This window comes from Lates calcarifer, linkage group LG10, assembly GCF_001640805.2.
Source record: "Lates calcarifer isolate ASB-BC8 linkage group LG10, TLL_Latcal_v3, whole genome shotgun sequence".
NCBI classification, from domain to species: domain Eukaryota; kingdom Metazoa; phylum Chordata; class Actinopteri; family Centropomidae; genus Lates; species Lates calcarifer.
Window position 1 is genome coordinate 27,849,984 of NC_066842.1, and position 23,407 is coordinate 27,873,390.

General features: G+C 41.3%; 1 protein-coding gene across 6 annotated transcripts in view; it reads left to right on the top strand.

The window, feature by feature from the left end:
• The window catches only part of akap13 (A-kinase anchoring protein 13), a 53,048-nt gene that overhangs the window by 21,431 nt on the left and 8,210 nt on the right, over positions 1-23,407 (top strand). For 3 of the 6 annotated variants that reach the window (XM_018678560.2, XM_018678563.2, XM_051073663.1), the window contains 25 exons: positions 923-982; positions 3,542-3,601; positions 3,797-3,977; positions 4,485-4,593; positions 6,236-6,278; positions 6,590-6,701; positions 11,763-11,916; positions 13,376-13,443; positions 13,870-13,927; positions 15,551-15,725; positions 16,585-16,691; positions 16,870-17,016; positions 17,120-17,229; positions 17,858-18,001; positions 18,455-18,580; positions 18,714-18,831; positions 19,119-19,239; positions 20,316-20,446; positions 20,600-20,676; positions 20,786-20,852; positions 21,089-21,203; positions 22,124-22,206; positions 22,299-22,490; positions 22,572-22,727; positions 22,969-23,039. In XM_018678560.2, the coding sequence (XP_018534076.2) occupies positions 923-982; positions 3,542-3,601; positions 3,797-3,977; positions 4,485-4,593; positions 6,236-6,278; positions 6,590-6,701; positions 11,763-11,916; positions 13,376-13,443; positions 13,870-13,927; positions 15,551-15,725; positions 16,585-16,691; positions 16,870-17,016; positions 17,120-17,229; positions 17,858-18,001; positions 18,455-18,580; positions 18,714-18,831; positions 19,119-19,239; positions 20,316-20,446; positions 20,600-20,676; positions 20,786-20,852; positions 21,089-21,203; positions 22,124-22,206; positions 22,299-22,490; positions 22,572-22,727; positions 22,969-23,039 (2,785 nt within the window). The remainder of the gene's footprint in view (positions 1-922; positions 983-3,541; positions 3,602-3,796; positions 3,978-4,484; positions 4,594-6,235; positions 6,279-6,589; positions 6,702-11,762; positions 11,917-13,375; positions 13,444-13,869; positions 13,928-15,550; positions 15,726-16,584; positions 16,692-16,869; positions 17,017-17,119; positions 17,230-17,857; positions 18,002-18,454; positions 18,581-18,713; positions 18,832-19,118; positions 19,240-20,315; positions 20,447-20,599; positions 20,677-20,785; positions 20,853-21,088; positions 21,204-22,123; positions 22,207-22,298; positions 22,491-22,571; positions 22,728-22,968; positions 23,040-23,407) is intronic. The other 3 variants (XM_018678562.2, XM_018678564.2, XM_018678565.2) reach the window with 3 other exon arrangements.

The following is a 23,407-nucleotide window of genomic DNA, read 5'->3' on the forward strand; positions in this document are numbered from 1 at the left end:
AGAGCATATATACTTTCTACAGCACAGAAATCAGTAAGTGCAGTAAAACAGAAACTGTGTGATCATAAACCGGCAGAATATTTGAATATTTTCAAGACCAATCACAGAGGGTATGGGGAGTAAAGGTTATGTGTTTGTGAACAGGACATTCACAGAGGTTTCCTCACAACTCTTAATTGTAAAAATGATGACTGCCTCCACAAGCAGGATAACTTTAGGAGTCATTAATTCCTAAGACAGTTGTTCACAGAGCAGATTAATGAGACACCTAGTTGTTTAAGTGACCGTAAAAGATGAGATGCTGTCAGCAGAATCAGCTCAGTTCTGATCAGACTGATCATCATGGGAGAGCAGCAGAACATTCTTCACCAGTCAGGATAAGTCAGAGGCAAACACTTCGTGCAGTAACAGATGTGTGAGCAGGACAGCATTAGTTTTCAGTTGTAATGTTTCTCTGCCTGCCAGAGTAACATTATGGTGTAGGCTGGCAGTTTATGAATGGCATTCTGTTTCTGTCTCACCTTAGCCGCTTTTTCTTCTTGGTATCAGTCACATGAAACGGCCAATTTACCTCTGTAGACATTCTACACATAGTGACCCAAGAGTACGAGATCAGGACTGTAGGCGGCTGTAGACCAGCAGGTGTCCTCAATTCATACAAGTACCGCAGATGATTCAGGAGGGTTTTTCTTCTTGACATTTTTGTGCTTATTGTAAAGAGTGTAAGCTTCACTGTGCATCCTGTCACCTCCATGCCTATATTAACCATCACATCATCACATCCATGAATGTACTGGGGCGGTGGAAGAGGGCAGGCTTAGCCGATTGTCACTGACACTGACTTAAAAAGACAAATCCACCTCACTTCTCACATCCGTCCCTCCTTTCTTCCCACTAACAGTCCATATGTCCCTTCTTCCAGCTCATTGAAGAGCCTGACAGGAGAGGTGAAGAGAGCCAGGCCCCCCCTACACAGAAGAAGGTACACCTGCTTCACCCACACATCCATGTTCTTCTTTTTAGAGTTGTGGATTGTCTGTTTTAGCAGTTAAAAAGTTTGTAATTGATCTGTCAGTGAGTCAGTGTTCAGGCCCGTCCACACAGAATGGCCCTCTCCTTCATAGCAGTCACATCATTAGGGTATAGTTTGTCATTCTTGTGTTTTCTTACTGGAGTGCAGTGATGCCGTCATCTTTCCAGCCTCAGTCTGCTCACATGATAGTCTAGACACGCACACACACTGACACACATGTACCCCCAGTGCTTGGTATCCAATGGAAAAGTCATTAATTTGATGAAAGAAGTGGCTCCACATAGTCTGGTAGATTCTCAGTTGCCAAAAAGAAAAAGAAAACTGCAGCGTGTCCTGTCAGCATACTGTACATGTGTGGTGTCCCACAGATGAAGTTTACATCAACACCCCATCTCAGGTCTAGTGACATGAATGTCATTTATCTTTCTCATCCTCCACTCCCTCTGCCTGCCAGTGCACCCTGAACATGCTGCTCCCCCCTCTCATTTTACCCAGCAACACCAAGAAGACGTTCACATCTGATATGTCCACACTACAGCATCACATAACGACGACTAAACAAGCTAAATTCATTGAAAAACTGAAATGTGGTTGAGAGCTTCAAACAGCTTGTGGGTAGATCTTTAGCTTCGGTTTATAGCAACAGACACAGAAAGCGTGTTGTGTGTGTTTGTTAGAGTGAGAGATGTGGTTAACCCAGAGAAGTGAGGAGGCAGACTGTGGCATCCATCATCATCTCAGAGACACTGGAGTCACCACCAATGTGTGCTGATACAGCTGAGCAGAGTTCTAGCATTTAGCATCACAGCAATTACAGACTAATTTTCCAGGTTCTGTGATGTCAGATGAAATAAAAACCTCAACAAGCTTAGACACAACCCTCCACAATACCACTCTGCCATCTGTGCTGTCCACCCATCATTTCAACAGATACAAGGCCTCACTACAGTGGCAAGAAAAAGTATGTGAACCTTTTGGAATTTCATGGTTTTCTGGATTAATTTTTCATAAAATGTGATCTGATCTTCATCTAAGTCAAGGGTATTGACAAATATAATGTGCCTAAAATAATAACACAATTTTTTTTGGATCTTTCGTGTCTTTATTGAACACATTCATTCAACATTCAAAATGGTAGTGGAAAAAGTAAGTGAACCCTTTTAATAGCTGGTTTTAATAGCTGCACATCGTTCAGGAGGAATTTCAGCCCATCCTTCCTGGCAGAACTGCTTTAACTCTGTCATATTCTTTGGACGTCTTATGTGTATGGCTCTCTTCAAGTCATTCCATAGCATCTCTATTAGATTGAGGTCTGGGCTCTGACTTGGCCACTCCAAAAGGCTCATTTTGTTTTTCTGAAGCCATTCTGTTTGTTGACTGGCTCTGGTGTTTTGGGTCATTGTCCTGTTGCATCACCCAACTTCTACAGAGTTTCAGCTGACGTACAGACATTCTCACATTATCCTGAAGAATTTTTTGATACACTTGGGAATTCATCTTACGCTTAATGATTGCAAGCTGACCAGGCCCTGATGCAGCAAAGCAGGCCCAAATCATGATGTTTCCTCCACCATACTTTACGGTTGGGATGGTGTTTTCATGATGATATGCAGTGCCCTTTTTACACCAGATGTAGTGTTGCGTGTTCTTTCCAAATAGTTCAATTTTAGTTTCATCAGTCCACAAAACATTTTGCCAATACTACTGTGGAGTGTCACTGTGCCCTTTCGCAAACTTCAGGCATGCAGCAATGTTTTTTTTAGCAAGCAGCGGCTTCCTTCGTGGTGTCCTGCCATAGACACCCTGCTTGTTCAATGTTTTATGTACTGTAGACTCATGAACACAGATGTTAGCCAGTTCCAATGACGCCTTCAAATCTTTGGCTGTCAATTGGGGTCATTTTGACTGTGTGCCCACTTCCTGGTAGAGTAGCCACAGTCCCAAAGTGTCTCCATTTGTAGATTGTTAACCTAACTGTAGACTGGTGAATTTCTAAAGTCTTTGAAATTACTTTATAACCCTTTCCAGCTTTATGTAAATCAACAATTCTTGATCGTAGATCCTCTGAAAGCTCTTTTTGGCAAGGTAGCTCTAGTCCACACCTCCAAACTTAACAAGACTCCAGGTATGCTAACACCTGACTCCAATTAGCTTTTTTGAGGTCATTAATTCAAGGGTTCACATACTTTTTCTACTAGCACTATGAGGTTTTTATGGTTGCTCTCAATAAAAACATAAAAGGTCAGAATTTGTTTTGTGTTATTATTTTATATTTGTCTGTTCCCTTGACTTAGATAAAGATCAGATCACATTTTATGACAAATTAATGCAGAAAACCATGAAATTCCAAAAGGTTCACATACTTTTTCTTGCCACTGTAAATATAATACGCGTCTCTGTCATTGTGATATCATCATCATTATTAATCCATCTCCTCTGTCAAGCATCTAATCATCTCTCTCTGTCCATCATCCATCCTTCACCCCTCTGTCTGTACTCTGTCTCTAGTATGAGCTGGTGTCCATCCAACCTGCATCGTCCTGATCAGGAGCAAATAGACAACAGAAGGTAAAGAGTGTAGGTCAATGACAATGAACTGGTTCTGATTCTAGCTGGAATGTTTCCATTCAGGGCCACACAGCGTCACCTTTAACTGTAATGTAATATAAGCATGTTCAGACATGTGCAGTAGTCCCGCTGCACAGCGCCACAGTGTGATTAGAGACAGTGAATTCTATCTTTGTGTTGTATTTTTGCACACAGTTACAGTCTGGAGGGTCTGGAGGTGCAGAGGGGAGGGGTCCAGACTCAGTGTCCCAGACTGATTGATCAGGAGGAGAGGACCGCAGGCAGGAGTCTACGCCTGGACAGCCAGGAGAGAGGCTCACTGGTCTCCCTCACTGAGGAAGAGCAGGAAGGAGATGGTAGCAGCATCGACAGCCAGGTGTGTGTGTTTGTATATACTGTATTTAGATAACATGCTCAGCTGGCAGCTTATGTTGACATGCTGTGCTCCAACATACAACAAAGACCATATCTTTTACCAAGACTGAGGGTCTGTGGGCCTATGCAGAGAGCTGCAGCTTCTACCCTCTTGGTGAAGGTACTGAGCTTTCCTTACCTCACCTAAAAGGTGAGAGGAGTATCATGACCACTTGTAGATTAAGAAGAAAGCTCTGAATACAAAGGATCCAGAAGTCATCAGTATATAGACATTCAGCTGTGATTGATCTGCTGATCTAATGTTTAATTAAATGTTCAGAGATTTTATTCTGAAAGAAATCAAATGATCGTAGGAACAGCTCTTTCTTGTTCTGTTAAACATCAGCATTTATTTATGGTAAAAACCATATCTACAGTGTATCACGCCACAAACAGCAGTTGTGAACAACCAACTGAACAATTGAATCGGTGTGTGTTTCATTATTTATGTGTTCTTGGGTGTTTCTAGACATCACATCATGTACTGTCAATGACAACAAGCTGTCCTGCCATGTTCCATCACCAAACCCTCACAAAATCCATGTCCATGGTTACCATCAGTCAACGCGATATAGATGGTGAGTTAGTCCTTTTTTGAATGATAGTCCCTCGTTGTTTTGTTCCTCTTCATCCTCCTCTCCTGTCCTCCTCCTGTACTTTTGAAGTTAGATGTATTGTTGAACTTACTTTTGCTTCTTCATCTGTTCATCTTGTTGCGCCCCATCCATACCTTTTAGCTAGAGGATTTCCTTGGTCAAAGCGACGAATCAGCTTCTCCCCCAGTATCTCCCTGCTCCTCCCCAAAAATAGACGCTTCTTTTCTATTGGCTCTTCCTCCAGTGATGAGGAGGAGGGAGAGAGTAAGTATGGTGAGTGTTTCCCCCTGTCCAGTGTGGCATACTGTAACGCTGCCCAACAAAACAACAAGTCCTAACAAAATGTGCTCACCTCCTCCTGGAGATGCAGAATCCGACCGAGAGAAAAGACACACCCTGCTTTATTCCGGGGTGGCTGTGGCTCAGGAGGTAGAGCGGGTTGCCCACTACTAATCGGAAGGTCAGCGTTTCGATTCCCGGCTCCTCCAGTCCATGCCGAAGTATCCTTGGTATCCAAGATACTGAACCCCACGTTGCGCCCGATGTTTGTAACATCGATGTGTGAATGTGCTAGAGCACTTTATAGTAGTGCAAGGTGAATGTGACACGTAGTGTAAAGTGCTTTAAGTGGTCGATACGACTAGAAAAGCGCTATATAAGTACAGTCCATTTATTCGTCCTCTGATGCCATCAGCTAATTACAGCACAGAGGAGGAGTCCAGTGGGTTATTGATTTGACAGGAGTGTCTCCTCTGTCCGTTTAATCTCCCCTGTCATAAGCAGCTATACCAGCTAACTGACCTCTGCCCAGCCTGTTGCAACAGTGCTTTATGTTGGTTCTTTTACTGAAATCAAGTTGCTTCTTTAGTACATTAACCGCACTCAAACCTTTCATTACCTAGAGATTAGGAGATAAGAGAAAACCAGGGGTGTATTTGCAGTCACGTGTTAGGTCATTTAGCAAGATGTCGTACAAACAAGCTCACATTGCTGGTGATTATTTCGTAACATAACAGCAGTATTTCTACTCTTATGTTATATTATGATTGCTGTGATAATAATAATATTAAAATCATTATCTCTGTGAAAACCTCCCAGAGCTGCACACAAACCTCAGTGGCATAAAAAATTGGTCTAAAACAGTCTAAGATTCAGTATACAGAATAGGACAGATGTCACTTGTGTAGTGTAGGCAATAAATTGGAAATGCATACGTTATATGAAGAGTATACGGACCATTACATTTCTGTGAGCATTGTCTACATGACATTGCTGTTAATTGTTGGAGGAACTTCTGCTTTTCTCTGTCTATTGAATGTAGCTGTACAGGACCAAAACCAGTTTGATGTTTATTTTTTTCTACTTGCTACATTGAAAGGTGCCGTACTCTTGTACAAGATGTCTGCTGTATTTTTGTGATAGCTGGCAATGACCGTGAACTCACAGGTTTTCCCCTCTTTGTTTGGTGTTAACCTCTTTACTCCTGAATTCGAGCCCTTGTCTCGTCAACTCAACATTTAGCTTGAGCAGATTTCAGCTGCTAAATCATAAAAAGACTGTGGTTATGCAGTGTAACAACAGGGTGCTTTGATTAGATGATGGTTGTCCTCTCTGTTTTCCACAGGGGTCAGCTCGTTCTCCGGTAACTCCGGCTCACTGGAGTACAGGTAAGGGAAAACTGATCAATATAATGTTATTTTACTGTGGTGTTAGACAAAGGATTGATTTCCCGGTCCATTTGTGGATGGTGTTTCAATCTTCAAACAAAGTAACTTTCCAGAATACATGTTGACACAAGCTTTAATCCAATGCATGGTGCTATAATTCTGCTGAGATTTTATTTTTGACACAATGATTTTAAATCAAAATGTATGGTGTAACACTGCCACTCTGTTGTTGATCTCACCCTCTGGCAAAAAGCATCTAGTTAGATTAAAATCAGCAGGCTGGTTTCATAATGGCTCTGTATGTTTGTCAGTATTTCAGAGGAGGAGCCGGGCCCTCTGCGGAGCGACACCGAGGTGAAAGGAGGACCTAAAATTAGCCGGACGTTCAGCTACCTCCGCAGTAAGATGAGCAAGAAAGGCAAGGTGAGAATTCTTTCTCAACCCAAGCGGTCGAGGCAGATGGCTGCCCACCCTGAGTCTGGTTCTGCTCGAGGTTTCTGCCTCTTAAAAGGAAGTTTTGCCACTGTCGCCTAGTGCTGCTCATGGTGGGATCTGTTGGGTTTCTCTCTGTAAATACCTATTTAAAGAGTATGGTCTAGACCTGCTCTATATGAAAAGTGCCTTGAGATAACTTTTGTTGTGATTTGCCGCTATATAAATAAATTTGAATTGAATCGAACTCCTGTAACAAGTTAGTTCAGTGTACATGCAAAAGTGCAACAGTACACAGCTAAAGTTACAGTGATCTGTAAAAAGTGTATACCTCCTGCAGCACATCCCAGAAGTCATGCAGATTACTAAAACAACTCAAATAAGCCTTCATGTTATGTGGACTCATTTCACTATAGCCCACTATAGAAGAACTGATGTGCTAGGAAATGTTGGGTATTCTCTCTGACATGACACTGGTGTTTTTAGCGGCATTGTTGACATCTCAAACCATTTTTATCTACAAACCACAGGTGTTTGACTAAAGCAAGAGCTGTGGTTGTTATTTTCTCATGGCATTGAATGCACCAATCCATTTCATTTATATCCCAACTCTAGAGCCAGGGCTGTGTAGAAACACCAGATTTTTTCAGCAAGGGGCAGTTAGCTGCAAGGGGCAGCTAATTACCCTGAATTTGAATAGAAGTGCATTAGATTGTTCCTAACCCTTCCTGTAACTGTTGTCATTGTTGAACAAGGTAACTAGGAAACTAGGAAGCTGTAGCTAGTTGGGGACTAGGGACTCGAGTAGAGACTTGCAATGCATGTCAGAGCTTTTCTTTCCCCTAATGTGGCGAGTTGTCAGCCTGTCTCCTCTGTCGTTCAGAGACACACTTGAAACAGGAGGTGGGGAGAGAACACAAACATGATCTTTTGATTTTTATGTTTTTTTCTTTGCTTTTCTTGGGAGGACGGGGGGTCACGTTGGCAGGGCAGGAAGGGGAAACACTACATCAGATCATCACCTGGATTTGTAAGGCTGTGCTGTGGACCCATGAATGAATATAACTGTGCAGTGAAGGTAGCGCATCATAATTATTAGTATTAGTGTCATAATAGGAGGATCACTGAGCCACATAATCCTCACAGCAGGGTCCTTAGCGTCGTCATTGATACAGTCTCTCTTGAAATACTCTCACACAATAGGAAGTTTAAACGCCTCTGTAGTTTCATTCTCTCCTTCCAGATTATTTCACCACAGTCAACCACTCAGTCCATGGGACTTCTATCGATGTTGTTTTTGTAGTTAGTATACCATGGTGTCGCTCTCTGCATTTCTTAGTCCTAACATTTTTTCTTTTGTTACTATATTTTACTGTATTATTATTTTAATGCAGAGCATGAAGTGAACACTCCTAGAAACATGTATTTCAATTCTGTACCTTAAAAGCCTTCTGCCTCAGGGAAAAACAGCATTTTCAGAAGACTCGGTCTGAATCAGCAGCTACTCTTTGGTCAGTAACCAAATTAGTGCAGTAGTGTATAATACCCAACAGCAAGAACAACTCAGCAAGAACGAGTATGATGAGCTGAAGCTGTGTGGACACATTAGTCACAATCAGTGTGACTGATTAGTCACATACACAATACCATTACCAATACCAATTACCTCTTAGTCCGTGTGACTTTTTTGTGTGCACTTCTTTGTTTTCAAAAAGTCGCCAACAGACTTAAGAGTAACAGTGTTTGATTATTTTCTGTAATTTTCTGTAATTTCTGAACTCCAGATGTAAAGAGAGCTGCATGCGACAAATTTTGTGCTAAGCAAAATGTCAAAGTACAAAAGAAAGAATTCTGCAGAATATTTATTGGTATTTTCTGACATGAATTCCACTGTGGGTGCTGTCCTGTCAAACAGCATGTTCTCATAGTACACGTCATTGTGTATTGTAGTCACGGGGAATGAAGGGTCCATTGGGATCATTCAGAGTTTATTAGTTATAACTTATTAATTAGAGAGTTTCACTTGAGCTGATGCTTTCATGAATGCATCCCAAATACAACTGAGACCAGGTTGTTCATCATTACAACTTAGAAGACTGTGCAGCAAGCTAAAAATACAAGTGAAACTAAATAAAACTGGAATGAAAGCAACTATTCAAATAAATGACTTAAAGGAGTGAAATAGATGAGAATATGTATTTAGATAAAACACTTTAAAACTAACAGAACTAAAATTAATTAAAACCAATAAAATATATCAAATAAAAGATCAAAATAACAAATCAAATGTAAGGCAAACAAACAAACAGTACATTATGAAATATTTGAAATGTTATTTTTTTGTCATCTAATACCAACATGCAGTTTGGGGGTTATAAGATAAGGTAAGATAATCCTTTATTAGTCCCACAGTGGGGAAATTTTCATAACTGCATTACGCTGAAATGGTGGCTTTGTGAAGATAACCAGAACTCTGCAAAACACTGTAGACAGACACAGTGAAAGAGGAACTGCGTGTGTGTGTGTGTGTGTGTGTGTGTGTGTGTGTGTGTGTGTGTGTGTGCGCGCGCGCGCGCATGTGTGTGTTTGTTTGTGCAGATGTTTGCTAGCTCACTTCCTGATTTGAAATCAGACGAGGGAGCAGCCGCAGCGTGAACACAATGACAAAATCAAGAAGGCGACAGCAGAGTGATCAGACAGAGAAACAAATGCAGCCAGACAGGATTCACACTGAGGACTAGTGATGGTGTGAGACAGAGTGTGTGGAGACAGACGTAGTTGTAGAGAGGGAGACAGGAGCACTGTTACAGCCATGCTGAGTAAGAGGTTCAGTCGGTCTATGAGGTGGAGAGGAGAAACTGGAATCGGATGAGGTAAGAAGAGGATGATGTGTGTGTGTGATGATGATGATGATGATGAGGATGATACTGTGATGGTGGTGAAGGTGTTCCCATCATGTGTTAGGATACAGTGTTTTTAATGAAGCATGCAGAGGTGGTTTGTTTGTTGGTAACCAGAGAGAAAACATGACTCAACATCATAAACAAGTGTTTTAGGGACTGATGATATCAGCTCCACTACACTACTACACTACAAACACTGTAGTGATGATTAGCCCTGGAGGAATACAATAATCTGCAGTCTCTGAGTGACAGTGTGAAAACAAGAGATGATCTGCCTGTAAACAGTGTTCACATTCACTTTTGTGAAAACAGCAAATAACTGTATCCAGCGTGTGAGTCTGTTTGTAGTGGTTACATCATTCTGGTAGAGCTGCAGATAACACTTATAATTATTTTATTAATCTTTAAGTCTCTGACATGTCAAAAGAACCAAGTTGTGACAGGCCATCAAATGTTTTTTGTTCAATTGAAAGTCGAAAACTCAAATATAAAATAATAAGTCAGGTCTTTCTGTGTTGAGGGATATTGAGGAGATCTTTCAAAGATAACTTTCTATTACAGTCTTTTGAGTGTGGAAAGATACCTCTGGAAGCAGCTACTCTGTAGAGCAGACAGGCCTGAACAGCCTGTCCTGAGCAGACACCAGTATTCATGTCTGGAACATACATGATCACGCAGTATGTGAGTGCAAACACATCAAGCTCCTGACACACTAGTTTTCTGCAGGTGAAGATGGCAAGTTTTGCTTGGAAGCACAAAGACTCTCACAACAGCTGATGTCAATTTGAGACATTAAATTATTGAAGGCATTCTTAAGGTTACATTGAATTAGCATCACTGTGCTGATGTCAGCACAGCCCCGACAGTGTGGGCTGCAGAGAGCTATGAGTCAAAGTGTGGTGTGTGAGTGTGAGTCTGTGAGTCTTTTTTCACATCACTGTTATCTTTACTGCTGATTACAATGTGTACACAACAAAACTGATCAGAGATCAGACAGAGAGATAAAGATGGAGAGTTTCGCTATATGTTGATGCTCTGACTACATCTGAGCAACCAAACCATCATACTCAGGTTTACACCAAATCAGACCAAATGAGCAGAACAGAATGATACAGTAGTGTGACTAATGGAAAGATATACTGTCTGTTTTCTGTTGTATCTATTGTATGTAAAACATCCCTGGAGGTCAAACTGTTGTGATGCTAATGCTGTTGTGTAGCAGGTCATAATTAAATTTAGTAATTTTTAAATAAAATTATCTCATGAAGTCAAAATACCCATATGATTAAAGTAATTCACTGCATTGTTATAACAGGAATCATTAAGTCATCAACTTTTCTTCAGTAGAGGCATTTCTGCATCTAAAAAATAAATGTATACGTTTATATTAATGCAGGAATGTATATAAAATCAGTCTGCAGTGATCTATAAATAAATCTGCCTGATTCCTGCAGTGTCTGTTGTCCACAGCTGCTTTAAACTCAGCTCATTAAGTCTGCAGCCATCTGAAGGCAGCAGGACACACGTTGAGAAATTTGTGCCCTCTGATTGGAGAAGTGTCATGTCACAGCACAGTACCATTATCCACAAACCTCCAGTGTGTTTACCTTCATGGTTCACACAACACAGGCTGCTACAAAGTGACCCTATACAATACTACACACATTAGACTAGTCCATTATTCTGTTTCTACTCCATTTTTGGTAAAAGTAGCATTTCATGTTTTCCACTTGAAATGCGTTACGGTGCAAATGCTGCTTTGTCACATTTCAAGATTGATACCTTCACAAAAGGCTTTGATTAGATTAGATGATTAGATAGATAAAACAGCGAAACAAGAGCAAGGCACACACAGTGCTGCTGAAATGGCTGCCACTCGCATCAGCACTGGTAACCTCTGACCTATGTCAACATTTCTATTTATTTCTAACGTCACTGTAGTGATCTAAAAGCCCCTGGCTGCAGATTTGTGTCACTGTGTGCTCAGGTCGTGCTGCTCCGCACTATCCAGACAATAAATCTGCTTTCTGACAGTTTACAGGATTTCTGTATGGATATTCACTACAGGTTATTTCATCTATAAACAACAGAATTTCCTGAACTTTTTTGATGATGTTGATTATCTGTGTCTCCCTTTGCTGGCTTCCAGGAGAAAGAGAAGGATAAAAGAGGAGAGAAGGAACGAGAGAGAGAAAAGAAGAGTTCAAATAGTCATCTCTTCATCCCAGTCAGCCCATCTCCCTCCACAGCCTGTCAGCACTGCAACAAACCTCTGCACAATAAGGACAATTTCCTCTGCAACAGTAAGACTCTCTCACTCCTTTTTGTTCCTCCCACACTATGTCCTTCCTTTTATTTGTCCCTCCATTATCTATTTTCTGAGAGATAAGTTTTCATTTGTCTCATCCTAACTTCCCCCATCTCTCTTTCCTTTCTTCCTCTTTTTATTCCTGCTCCTCCTCTGCGGCCGCTTCTTTCTCCTTTCCTTTAGTTGTATCACTTTGATGTATCTGTCTTATTTCCCTCCATTTGTCACACACAGACAGACAATGGATTTAATAATGATGCTAAGTGTTTTATCAATGAGTTCACAGGGTCAGTAGTGAAAACACTGCATGGATTTAAATGTGTAGAGATCTTTTTCTATCATTTCAAGCAGTAGAAATAAAAGCAGAACCTGGTGACGAATCCTCGTGAAGCAAAATGTTTATACAGCAGCAGTTACTGAAGCCCTGTCATCTGTCCATCCTCATATTCCTCAGTATAATAGTACGGGAGGACAAGTCAGTTTTTATATGCTTTGTGTCTTTTACACTTCCTGAAATAGTAAGATGTCATGCTACAAACATCATCCAGTCACAATGAGGTTTAGAGACAATTTTCTAATCTTCAAGCAGCTATTCATTTTTACTAATCATAATTTAATGATAATAATTGAAGACTGATTAGATGTGTGAGTTACAGAGCAGAGCTAAATGGAAAATGTACCTCATTCATGTAGTGAGTCACATTTATCTGTCCACACACACATTCATACAGCACTTCTATACTGTTCCTCTTTAACACGGGGGGGCAATATGGGGTTCAGCATTTTGCCCAAGTACACTTCATCATGCAGACTGGTGGAGCCGAACATCAGACCACCGACCCTCTGAGCTCAGTGTGTCATTCTGCATCACTTCAAGATTTATCCTGTGTCACTGATGTAGAAAATGTGAATGCAGAGTGTAACTCATATTTCTATACTAGTATGAGAACAGCCATTAAGTTCCTGTATGTTTGGACACACTGTGAGAATGTAGAAGAGAGGAGTCAAACCAACAGGAAGTTGTAGGTTTCAAGAGGCAGAAAGACATATATTCTGTCACCACCCCTGTATAGATGATGGCAGTTTTTTTTTTTTTTTTTTTTTTTGCTGATGCTTACAGCCTGTTGCACTACTGCATCTCTCTCTCCCTCTCTCTCTCTCTGTGTGTGTGTGTGTGTGTGTGTTTTCAATGTCTTAGCAACTAGATCAGTGTTATTGTGCGGTGCAGTATGTGTGTGCAGGAAATGGAGGATGAGATCATTTTGTGTGTGTGTGTGTGTGTGTGTGTGTAGCTGTAGCTTTTCTGCACAGGTGATCTGTCACAGTAGGTTTATGTGTTGCTTTTCTAATTCATATTACTTGAGAATGCTCCAGCACTGAGAGGTCAGTGTGCACTTGAGACGAGCACATGAAAGTGCTTGTTTGTAATGACGATCATCATGTGCTGTTTGCAGACTGTGGAGTTCATGTCCATAAGAGCTGCAGGGAAAGCGTGTCTGTCTGTACAAAGAGCAAAACAAAGGTAGGTCACAGGCACAATGACAGCTCACTGTTTCCCCAAACATTTCTTTGCTTTTATCACTTTTCAGTCACTTGACAGTGAAATAAAAGGTTTTAAAGGTTTAAAAAAAAAACATCTGCAGGCCAGACAGTCCAGTTAAGCCGCTTTCAGTGGAAGTGGAAGTACAGCTATGTATCACCTGATTTAATTGTATTTGAGTTCACTGAAAGATTCACCTCTACACCTGCAGAGAACAGACAGATCCATGGAAAGAAACATCAGTGTCTGGTTATCTGCTCTGGGACAATAAGCAACATTAATGATATCAGTCAACCTAAACTTGATGTAATAATATGTCATATTGCTAACCTTTTCCTCTACTTTAATCTACAACCTGCTCTGTTTAGGTGCTTAATGAGATTAATGATGTCCTGTGTTTGTCTTCAGCAGCAGTCACTGATGATAGAAGCAACTCCTGGATCAGCTCTTAACATGAGGAGTAAATGTAAGAACACATACAAACTAACAGACACCAAGCAGGAGCTGAACTGACTGAGCAGCTGGGAACCTCTGACCAGACATATTATTGCTGATCAGTTATAGATTAGATGGTTGAAAGACATCAGCCCTAGCTCTAGCATTATCATCAGAATTTTGCTTGTTTCTGTTTTTTTCTGTCACACAGACTATAGAGCCTATATACCTTTATTCCCCAAAGGTTTTTCCCTTAATGTGCCACCTGTCAGTATATGGAAGCACTCTACATGAATGGGTGAATGTGATTTGTAGTGTCAAGTGCTTTGAGGGGTCATTGAGAATAGAAAAGAGCTATATACAGTGGCAAGAAAAAGTATGTGAACCTTTTGGAATTTCATGGTTTTCTGCATTTGTCATAAAATGTGATCTGATCTTCATCTAAGTCAAGGGTATTGACAAATATATGCCTAAGATAAAAACACATTTTTTTTTTTATATTTTATGTCTTTATTGAACACATTCATTCAACATTCAAAATGGTAGTGGAAAAAGTAAAGTAAAGTAAAAGTAAAGTAAAGTAAAAAAGTGAACCCTTGGAATTAATAGCTGGTTGACCCCCCCCCCCCCCAGCAGCAATAACCTCAACCAGGCACTTCCTATAGCTGTGGATCAGATCTGCACATCGTTCAGGAGGAATTTTAGCCCATTCTTCCTGGCAGAACTGCCTTAGCTCTGTCATATTCTTTGGACGTCTTATGTTTATGGCTCTCTTCAAGTCATTCCATAGCATCTCTATTGGATTGAGGTCTGGGCTCTGACTTGGCCACTCCAAAAGGCAGAGTTTGTTTTTCTGAAGCCATTCTGTTGTGGACTTGCTCCAGTGTTTTGGATCATTGTCCTGTTGCATCACCCAACTTCTACAGAGTTTCAGCTGACGTACAGACATTCTCACTTATCCTGAAGAATTTTTTGATACACTTGGGAATTCATCTTACCCTCAACGATGGCAAGCTGGCCACATGTGTGTTGCCAAACAGCAGATCAAACAGTAAATAAGCCGTAGAGATAAATGAACAGTGTCATGTTTAAGCCTAACTATTTTTAGTGTGTCACTGTGAGAGTCAGGCCCATTAAAATATAACAGTACTCCATCATGTGGCCAACCAAAAATAGTCCAGTGACCTATTAAAGCTTTTTATACCAGCCCATGTAATGAGATGTGTTAAATGTGTTTGTGCTGGACACAGAACTGTGGTGACATTTATATTTTTATATTCTCTATTAACAGTCAGGAGGTGGAATGGACTGTTATGTTGTTACCAGGTCCCAACATTAGCAAGAGTGTGTGTCAGACTGTATACCTGTTCATCAGTAATAATGTGGTATATCCTCAGTTATTTTGAAGTAATGGTATTTTACACATTTTAGAAGTTTGTAATAACATAACATTTATATTTGTTGTTGAATTTTAGTTTTTTGTGTTTCTGCATTAGAAGACATCTGTGATATCTCATTACTTTAGGAGGGAGGATAAGAATAAAGAATTGGCCACAGTACTAGTTTGATCTGTCCAAGATCTACACGCCTCAATTAGGCATCATTCCTGCTGCTACAGGAAGTACTAAATGTGCTCTTTGATGTTTATGTCTAGCTACATCTTCAGCATCCTCTGTATCATCCACATCCTCCTCATCGTCACGGGAACGCTGGTCCACAGTGACCACCCCTGACGACCAGCTTCCCGTGTTGTTTCCAAGAAGACACCCCAGCATCTTCAACACACACAGTAACCTGGCCAAAAGCATCTCTACCAGCAACATAGCAGGGTGAGGAGAGAACACACACACACACCAGCAGCAGCACAGACAACTGTGCACTCAGTGCTGTAGTTTCAAGTCCAGTTAACAACTGTGTGATCTGTGGCTGAGTGTTAGAGACCCTCAGTGTCCACCTGTGTTCAGGTATATTTGAGCATCATACTGATTCACTTCACTCTTGACATCAGCTGAATGGTGTAAATATGCCTCTAACAATACATATAACTGCTATCTGACATCAGTATTTCCTCAGGCGAATTCATTGGGTCCTTAGCAATAGACCAAGTTTGAAGTTAATCTGATGAACAGTTGATGAGAAAATTAAAGGGCAGATATCTGGGTTTATAACAAGATATTGATTCATGCAAGTTTAAATATTAATGAATACTTAAGCAGAGTGGCCTAACATCAGCTTGGCTGGTGTTATCAGCTCCTCGCAAATAGAGGCAACTCAAAGATATTTTTCAGCTTTGTTCCCCAGAGCTCTCCGTACTGGTTCAGTACTGTTCAGTACTGGCCACAACTCTAAAAAAAAAAAAAAAAAAAAAAAAAAAAGCTCTTTTTTAAGAAGTCTGTGAAACTAATTTGGTGTCAGCCTCAAACATCCAGTATTAGTCAAGCTCTACGCTCTAGACTGCTATTGAAATGAAAAGAACAGATTATCTGAGTGTGTTTATATTTGCTGTAAAACATTCAGAAATTCAGTCTGTGTCAGTGACTTCATTGAAATCACAACTACAGTTCATTTTTATACTCTGACATTTCTGCAGTAAGTGTAGAATTAACTTGTACCATCTGTACCAGTGTTCTGCTTTATATTTCTTTTTGTTTCCTTTGAACACACTGATGATGTTGTTGTTCCTTGTAGGTTAGATGACGTTCCACTGAAAGGCCTGAAGTTTCTGTCTCAGTCCACCGACTCTCTCCATCAGGGGAGCAAAGTCAATGCCTCGACTGAGTCACTCACTGATGAAGGTAGCATCAACACATATACACACACACACACAAACTTATCTTTATAAAACTCTTACCTTGGGAGAGTGAATTTGTTTGACCAAGCTGACCAAGCTGATGTTTAATGTGCTGCTCTAAGCATTCATAAGTGTGCCTGTGTGTGTCCTTTGTATGTGTGTGTGTGTGTGTGTGTGTGAAGGCACTGAGATGATGGACAGTCAGCTGATGGGAGAGTTTGAGTGTGACATTAAAGATCTGGAGGCTGATTCTTGGAGCAGCACAGTGGATAAGAAGTTCTTGAAAACTCTGAAGAAAGATGAAATCAAGAGACAAGATGTCATCTATGGTATAAATCTGTTGTGATTCATTTTGGGAGGCAGACCAGCTGTAGGTGTAAAAGCTCCCGTCACATCCTCGCATGTGGAGATAAGAGTCTTTTCTCTCTACAGAGTTGTACCAGACAGAGTTCCACCATGTGAGGACACTGAAAATCATGTCTGAAGTGTACTACAAAGGCTTGCAGAGGGAGGTTCAACTTGAGACCGACACCCTGGATAAGGTGACCAATGAGCTGAGGAGCACAGCCACAACATTAAAACCACTTGCATAATATTGCGCAGGTCCCCCTTGTGCTGCTAAAACAGCTCTGACCTATCAGGGCATGGAAACAGGACCTCTGTGGTGTCTGGCACTGGGATGTTGGCAGCGGATCCTTTTGGTCCTGTGGGTTGCAGAGTGGGGCCTACAAAACATCTGGCTTGTTCTGGTGCATCCCACAGATGTTCAATCAGATGTGGATCTGGGGAGTTTGGAGGCCAGGTCAACACCTTGGGCTCTTTGTCGTGTTACTTGAGCCATTTCTGAGCAGTTTTTGTGGTGTGGTGGGGGTGCCATCCTGCTGGGGGAGGCCCCTGCCATTGGGGAGTGTGTTTGCCTTTGGGAGGTGTATTTGGTCTACAACAGTGTTAAATTGGGTGGCATGTATCAAAGTAACATCTAGATGAATATCAGGCCCCAAGGTTTCCCACCAGAACTTTGTATTGTAAAGAGATGACTAATATTATTCACTTCAACTGTCAGTGGTTTTAATGTCGTGGCTGATCGGTGTTCATGGGCAACATTATAAAAAAAAAAATGATCATCAAAGTACACACATTAAAGTCTTGTCTCTGGATCATTTTCTGTAGATTTTTCCTGTTTTAGACGACTTGTTGCACACACACACAGAGTTCCTCACCCAGCTCCTGGAGACAAAGAGAGCTTCATCAGCTCAAGGACAAAACAACAACAGCTTCCTCATCTGCTGCATTGGGGATGTTCTGGTCAACCAGGTGAGCAAGAAGAAGAAAAGTGGTTGCAGGGCTGAAAACACCAGGTGCCCAGTGACAGTGTTCGATATTTAGACACACAGGTTGACTAGACTGATCTGACTAGATCAGCTGTCTCTGGTGTCATCTGTACCTGCTTTATTATTTTTCTGGATGTTCTTTTCAAAACTACATACAAAGCTTTTCATGTTTATATTTCATAGTACAGTCTGTGAAAGTTCTGATGTGGTCAGATGGTGGTAAAAGGTTAAAGGCAACTGAAAAAACTAAACCTGACACTAACACAGAAGTGAGGAGAGTCCCTCCTCTGTGGAGCAGGACTGTGCTCTGTAAATGTCATGGCCATGTTTGTTTGAGTTTGGTGGCACAGAGGAAAGGTGAACTATATTCAACTGAGATCCAACAACTTAAATGTTTTTTTTCTTCCCCTTGTTTGAATGTTTGTTTTACTTTCAGTTTTCAGACTGCAGCGCTGATCGTATGAAGAAAGTTTATGGGAAGTTCTGCAGTCGCCACAATGAGGCCGTTAATCTCTACAAAGATCTGCATGCCAAAGACAAACGCTTCCAGGCTTTCATTAAGGTCAGCTCTCATCTCACACCAGCTCCTCTCTTTATATTTATACATGTGGGATCTCTGCTACTGATCATCTGCCATTCAGATCATCTGTCATTTTAATCTGAGATTACCTTTGGGTGTCTTTGTGTCTGTGCAGAGGACAATGAGCAGCAGCATTGTGCGGAGGCTCAGTATTCCAGAGTGCATTTTGTTGGTCACTCAGAGGATCACCAAATATCCCGTTCTGATCCAGAGGATACTCCAGCACACCAAAGGTGGGGTCAAAGATGCATCCTGTAACATTTCCCTGAAAGGCTCAGTACTGCACAGAAAGAATCAATCTTTGATTAGTTAGTTTGGAATCCATGTAAAAAGTGTGCAGTGACAGTATGTGTGATTAAATTAATGTTACAGAGTTAGATTATGAAAAGGTACAATTCAAGGTCACTGTAACTGTTAAATGTTGTTCTAACTACCAGCTTAATGATTCAGTATATAATGAAAGGAATAAAGGCATAATGCTGTTGGATATGTTTTATGGGGAACCTCTGCGCTCCAACAGAGTCAGATGAAGACCATAGCAGCGTCTGTGAATCTCTGCGCTGTGTGAAGGAGCTGATTGCGGCAGTGGACAGTAAAGTCAACGAGCAGGAGAAGAAACGCAGACTAAGAGAAGTCCACAGGTATACACAACTACACACTGTGTGTTAACTGTGCTGGGCCCAAGTGAACCTCAATCATAACTGTAATCTAGACTAATGTATCGACTCCTACAGTAAATCAGGATTAAGTCTTTACAGATCAGTGTTGTATGTTAGAGAAATCACATAGACATTGTTTCATTATTCATCATTGTTTCGTAAAATACCTGCGGAGTCATGTCCATATGGGACAAGATGCTTCAGTTTAGCTCAAATTAAAAATAAGATAATGAATACGTGATAATAGCTGTCACACATGAGCCTGCATGAGATGCGTGCAGTACAGACAATCTCTGCGCACGCTAGGAAGCACCAATCCTAGCATGTAGCATACCAAAATGATGGGGAGAAACTCAGCTAAAAACCTCTACCAAGCATTGGCACGCAAACAAAACACAATTCAAACCCCAAGCAATTATATGGCCATGTAACAAAAACACAAAAACAGCACATGTCCACTTTAGTGCTTCAGCTAATTTCACCACTTCAATCAAACCACACAAACAGGTATCACGTGAAAGCAGAGACTCTGCTGATTACAAAGAAGTCTGTTACATCACTCTGCGATGAAAACTAGGCAAGCTAGCAGCCAAAGAGTAGCAAAAAAAACTTCACAAAATCATAAAGTATGTCTTACCTTTGCTGTTTTGTGGTGAAAAGTTATATTCCAGCTTGAAAAAACGCTGCTAATGTCTACTCCTATGACTCTGTGTTAGTATGAAATGAACCACGAAGGTCCTGGTTGTTTACATAAATACAAAGGGGTTTTTAGAGTGTAGTATGCACTCTTCCTACCATATACTATCTTTGGCTTTACTTCCTTCTGGATCCAGGTGAATTCACTCTGACCCAGTAACACATCTTGATTCTAACTTCTGTATTAATCTCACATCTTAGCTTTCTTTTGAGACCAAGATTATACATACAGCCCTTGTAGTTGTGAAGATATACTCTACAGCATATACAGCAGGTACAGCAGTTCAGGGGATACCTCATTCACAGTCCAAAGTGTTCTTCTCTATACTTAAATGTAATCCCAACTTTTCTCTGATCTCCAGTCGCACTGACAGTAAGTCCATCATGAGGATGAAGAGTGGTCAGATGTTCGCTAAAGAAGACCTGATCAGAGGGAGGAAGCTGCTACATGATGGAGCGCTGCAGCTGAAAAATGCTGCTGGACGACTCAAAGGTTCACAGTCTTTCCAGTCTACACACAGACAGTCATTGTTTTGTTTAGCGCAGAAAATGAACAGGTTGTGTAAACGATGTGTTGCACTGTATTTATACTTCACACAGACAGCAGACAGGGTGTTGCTATGATCTTTGTTTCTCCTTGTTGTAGATGTCCATGCCATGCTTCTGTCTGACGTGTTGGTCTTTCTTCAGGAAAAGGACCAGAAATATGTCTTTGCGTCTTTGGTAAACAGCACATTGTAAAATCATTTAAATATACACTTTATGTACAGTCCATCCACATACTGCATATTCTCATGAGCATAGAGTTTGATTTGGATCTCTTTGTCCTCAGGACCAGCGCTCTACAGTCATCTCTTTACAGAACCTGATTGTTAGAGAAGTGGCTAATGAGGAGCGAGGTCAGCCATTTTGTTTAATCTCTTTTGTTGCTGTTTTGTGATTTCATCCTTTTTCCACACACGGCATTCATCAATATCCATGTCATAAGCTTGAAGCAGCTTTGTTGTCCAGGCTAAATTTCCGGCCGGTACGATATGTACACTCTGAGTGCGATGGTACTGACGTGAATCAGTGAACTGGATGAATGAAGACTGTGTTGGCTTGAGACACTGATTTAGGTTTTGTTTCTTGTCAGGTCTCTTTCTGATCACAGCTGGTACAGAGAGACCAGAGATGGTGGAGGTGTTGGCCAGCAGCAAGGAGGAGCGCAACACATGGAGGGCCATCATACAGGATGCTATGCACTGCATGTGAGGACACACACACACAAATTACATCAGAGTTCTCATCGTAGAAGAACCACACACTACTTGAGTTGTATATAGTACTTGTTTCTCTGTGTAGACAAACACTGAAAGTGTGGAAATCCAAGTTCCTATTGATGCTGTTAAAGCTTTATGATCTGTTCATTTATAACTCAGACTCTCTCAAAGGTATGTATTCTATGTGAATATACACCGATCAGCCATAACATTATGACCACTGGTGGATGAAGTGAATAACATCAGTCATCTCGTTATAACACAATGTTCTGCTGAGGAACCTTTGGTCCTGACATTTATTTGGATGTTACATACCACCCACTTAAATATTGTCACAAACCAAGCACACACCCTTCCAATGGCAACAACACTCCCCAGTGACAGGGGCCTCCCCCAGCAGGATAATGCTCCCACCACACCACAAAAACTGCTCAGAAATGTCTCGAGGAACACAACAAGGAGTCCCCTGACATTGGGGAATGCTGTTGCCATTGGGGGTGTGCGCTTGGTCTAAAACAATGTTTAGGTGGGTGGTACGTGTCAAAGTAACATCCAGATGAATGAAGGACCCATGGTTCCTCAGCAGAACATTGTGTTATAACAAGATGATGAATGTTATTCATTTCAGCTGTCATTGGTTTTAATGTTAATGGATGGTTGGTGTATGCAATTGTGAAAAGAAATTACTTATTGGGCTTTTAAAGGAGCAATTCAAACTTTTAACATGTTATTTTCATATTTAAAGACAGATTGTCCCAACAGATTTACAGCTCTGACATGATTCAATATAAAAGTTGTCTGAATATTGCAGTTGAAGGGCTGTTTTTCAAAGAGGTCTTTGGATGGAGCTGAAGACTTGTGGGATGATGTTTGAACATCACACTGGGGGTGTGTTTGTGTGTTGACAGGGAGAAAGATGAGGACGAGGGAGTTCCCAGTGAGACTGAAGAGGACAGGAGGCAGCAGGAGAACAGAGCAAAGGAGATCCGAGGTGACCACCCACACATCGTATTCTGTTGTATCTTGTTGTATTCAGTTCTGTTGTATTGGACAGGTCATGAATCCATTTGTGTTTTATTCCAGAGCTCCTACGGAGGAAAGATGAACAGATCATCTCTTTATTGGAGGAAAAGGTCCACATCTTCAGAGAGCTGAGCGACTGTAACCCTGCCCCCGAGGATACAAACCCACCAGTCAGGGAGCGGATGTTATTCAGGGCCACACCTGATGATGTCACAAAGGGGGAGCCAATCATAAAGGATGCCCTGAGGGAAGGTTAGTAGGAATTGTACCATATAGCACGTGTGTGAGTGTAAGATATGAAATGTTAATACTGTGTATAATGTCTGTCTTCAGTGGAGAGCCTGCATGCTTTAGTGAGCAGTGGTGTTGGTGGAGCAGGCTGCAGTGTTCCAGCTGGCCTGGCAGGGGGCAGTGTGGGACCAGTCTGTCTGCCCCGGAGAGCTGAGACATTCGGAGGCTTCGACAGTCATCAGATGAACAGCAGCAAGAGTAAGACACACGCACACACGTAGGTTATTAAAGTAAATATAAAAGACTGCAGTGTGTTTTGGTCAGCAGTTACATAAGTATTATTTTATTCTGTGGCTCCATCTGACAGCAGGAGTAAAACAGAGTCATCGCTGCTGTTTGGTTTCCTTTTACAGCATGATAGTAGGTTTATCCCACATGTTGGCTGATAATCACCTGACTCTTGACTCCTTCACTCCTTCCTCTTCGTCTGTGTCCTCAGATGGAGAGAAGGAAGAGGGGGATGAATCACTGGACCTCCGCAGGACTGAGTCAGACAGCGTGTTGAAGAAGGTCTGTGTGTTTATGTACAGTCTCCACAATGCATTATTTATGAAAACATTTTGTTCCCATATCTCTTTATGAATCTCAGTGGCACTGAGTGCAGCTGCTGACAAAAGCAGAAATGTCTCAGAGTCCGTGGTTAGGCCTTGAATGTCACACCTGTGTAATATCTGGTTAACTGTGACAACTCAAACTAACATCCCCTTTATATAATATGACCAAAATGACTCATGTTACCAGTATTGTTATCTGGAAGATGTGGCGTGGATTTCTACAATGTAGACAGATGAAATACATATCCAGTGATAAGACTACAGTGGTGGAAAAAAGTTTTTGGACACCCCATGCATTTGTGAAATATTGCATTAAGAATCACC